The sequence below is a fragment of the Coptis chinensis genome, chromosome 9 (genome assembly GCF_015680905.1).
Source record: "Coptis chinensis isolate HL-2020 chromosome 9, ASM1568090v1, whole genome shotgun sequence".
Classification (NCBI taxonomy): Eukaryota; Viridiplantae; Streptophyta; class Magnoliopsida; order Ranunculales; family Ranunculaceae; genus Coptis; species Coptis chinensis.
Window position 1 is genome coordinate 40,865,536 of NC_141464.1, and position 2,698 is coordinate 40,868,233.

Consider the following 2,698-nt stretch of genomic DNA (forward strand, 5'->3'; position numbering starts at 1 on the left):
TTATGGAGTGCTCACATACATCCAAGTACAGCTGCGAATGCATGGAAACTGATGAGAAATTGTGCAGCAACTCAGGAAAAACTTCAGAGAAGAGGGGTGCAGCTGGTACCAAGATGTGGAATTTGTAAGAAGGATGTTGAAAATCTGAATCACTTGTTGTAGTATTGCGCATTTGTGAGGCAACTGTGGGAATGGATATCAAAGTAAGTTCCGATTTAGAAACGGCTTCTCCAGTCTGACACAAGCTCGAAGGATGGCTCAGGGTAGTAGAGTGCTAATGAGGCATATGTGGGAAGCAGTAGTAGTGGGTGGCATGGTGGCTCTTTGGTTTCACAGAAATAAGGTACACTTTGAAGATGAAAGTAACAACTTTACCTTTTGTACAAAGTATTTGAAGCAACAAGTTAACTATGTTATACACACGTCAAAGGGTACTATGTATGGTACTGCACATGATCACTTTGTGAGATTGGCTTGGGGTGCTGAACTAAAACTAAGGAAAGCTCCACAGATCAAGGAGTGCAAGTGGTTACTGCCTGAAATAGATCAAGTCAAAGTTAATGTAGACGGGTCTTCCATGGGAAATCCTAGACCAGCACGGTGGGGTGCAACGTATCGAGATCATAATGGTGAGTTTCTGCTCGTGAGTTGTAAGGGCTTAGGGGTGGAGATGAACTATGTTGCTGAGTGTTACGTAATTATGGAGAATGCAGAAGTAGCAATTGAGAAAGGTTGGCTGAACTTATGGTTAGAATCGGACTAAGCGGATGCAATAGAAGCTTTTAGTACGGACAAGATACCATGGCAACTCAGTAAAAGATGGGGGTGGTGTAAAAGCAAATTGCAAAGATGTATGCTCTCTCATACATGGAGAGAAGCTAATTTTGCAGCAAACATTGCTGCAAAAAGAGGATCTAGCTTAGATAAAGATGAAGTAAGTATGTATGTAGGTATTCCCCCATGGTTGTATAAATGGGAGAATCCTAATGGGCTGTATTTCAGATTTGTAACATGAACTTGATATGAGGTGTTACCGACTAGCATGTGGCTGGTGAGTAACTCTCATGGAGTTCATACACTTTTGTAACTTTCATTTTTCTTAATATACAATAGATAAACTTACCGAGCAAAAAAATTTTATTTATTGAGAACAAATTTGGTGAAACGTTTTTTCTTTTGTGTGGATAGTGGATGCTAATATGCTATCGTACTACCAGTCACCAACAGTCTCTATTCCTTTGTATTCAGTGTATGCATTTGTTATAGTTTTGGTATTTTGGATTGTACTTTTTTTTTTTTTTAATAAAACATTCATACATTATATTAAAACATTCAAAATAGCCCTAGGGCAATACAAGAAGAACTGTTTAGGACCATAAGGACTAGCCCACTCTGCTAGTTTTATAGTCCATTCATTCCCTTTTCTTACAAAAGTGTTTCTAAAAGAAAATTCTTCCAAATCAGTCAGCTTCATGTTCATCCCCTCTAAAGTAGCTTTATGATACTTTGGATTTGGATTGTACTCATTATACTTTGGTAGGGTGATACAAAGATTTGGTCCAAGCCAGCTTCTGTTTATTGAGCTGTGTCAAAAGTGTTTCAACCTTTTATGAAAAGTTGATTATTTATTTATAAATTTTCACATGAATCAATCGAGGCTCTTTTTTTTTTTTAAATTAACAATTTGAGTCTCGCAAGCTCAGAGATATTCTCGATGTTTTTAAGAATGTCTCTGGCCAGAAAATAAAATTTTAAAAATCTGACATTTTCGTCAGCAAAACACTCACCACAAACACCAGAGATTGGTGAAATGGGTTCTTAAGATTAGCAAAACCATTACTTCGGACAAGTACCTGGGAGCACCCTTGGTATTAAGCAAACGGAGTACACAAGACTTCAATGAGGTCACTACTCGAGTTTTTCAAAGGATGAAAAGCTAGAGAGCTAAGATTCTCTCCTAGGTAGGAAAAGTCACTCTCATCAAATCAGCCACTTCAACCATATCGTCCTATCTTATGCCAATATTTGATGTACCGGCTACCATATGTTCTAAACTTGACTCAATGAATGCAAACTTCTTTTGGTGACATAATGAGAACAATGCAAACAAAACTCATTTCATCTGCTGGAACAAAGTTTGTCAACCCAAATTACAGGGCGGGCTAGGTATCAGACTTGCCTCAAACCACAACATAGTTTTACTGGCTAAGCTTTTCTGGAGATTGATCAAAGAACCTGAAAAGAATTGGGCATCTAGCCTTATCAAAATGTATTCTCCTAGAACACCCATTCTTAGAGCAAAAAGCTCGTTTCATTCATCCAAAATTTGGAAGGACATTATAAAAGCTCACAATGAAATCCTGCCAAACTTGTGTTGGCATATTGGTACTGGTGCAAACATTGACATTTGGTTGGATCTGTGGATCCTTACCAAACGTGACCATAAACCTTTTGGGCCACCACCCAAACCAAACCAGTTTAAGTTTATATCTGATCTTATTGATCCCATAACCAGGGTATGGAACTTGGATATTATAAACAAGTTATTTATCTCCGCAGTGGCAGAAGAAATTCTTAAGATCCCACTCAGTCAGACTGTTCATGACAATACTATCAGATGGTTGGGAGAGAAGAATGGTGAACTCACATGCAGTTAAGTCAGTGTACAAGTATCTTAGCAGTTATTACAAAAAAAAAT

General features: G+C 38.0%; 1 protein-coding gene across 1 annotated transcript; it reads left to right on the forward strand.

Moving 5' to 3' along the window:
- The first annotated feature begins 253 nt into the window (after positions 1-253).
- LOC147476003 (uncharacterized) lies at positions 254-763 on the forward strand. Its single transcript, XM_086585600.1, has one exon. The coding sequence runs from the start codon at positions 254-256 to the stop codon at positions 761-763; it is 510 nt and encodes a 169-aa protein (XP_086441726.1).
- Positions 764-2,698: the final 1,935 nt, after the last annotated feature.

Excerpts from the sequence above, each read along its gene's own strand:
- LOC147476003 (XM_086585600.1), top strand. The coding sequence starts at position 254 with ATGGCTCAGGGTAGTAGAGTGCTAATGAGGCATATGTGGGAAGCAGTA.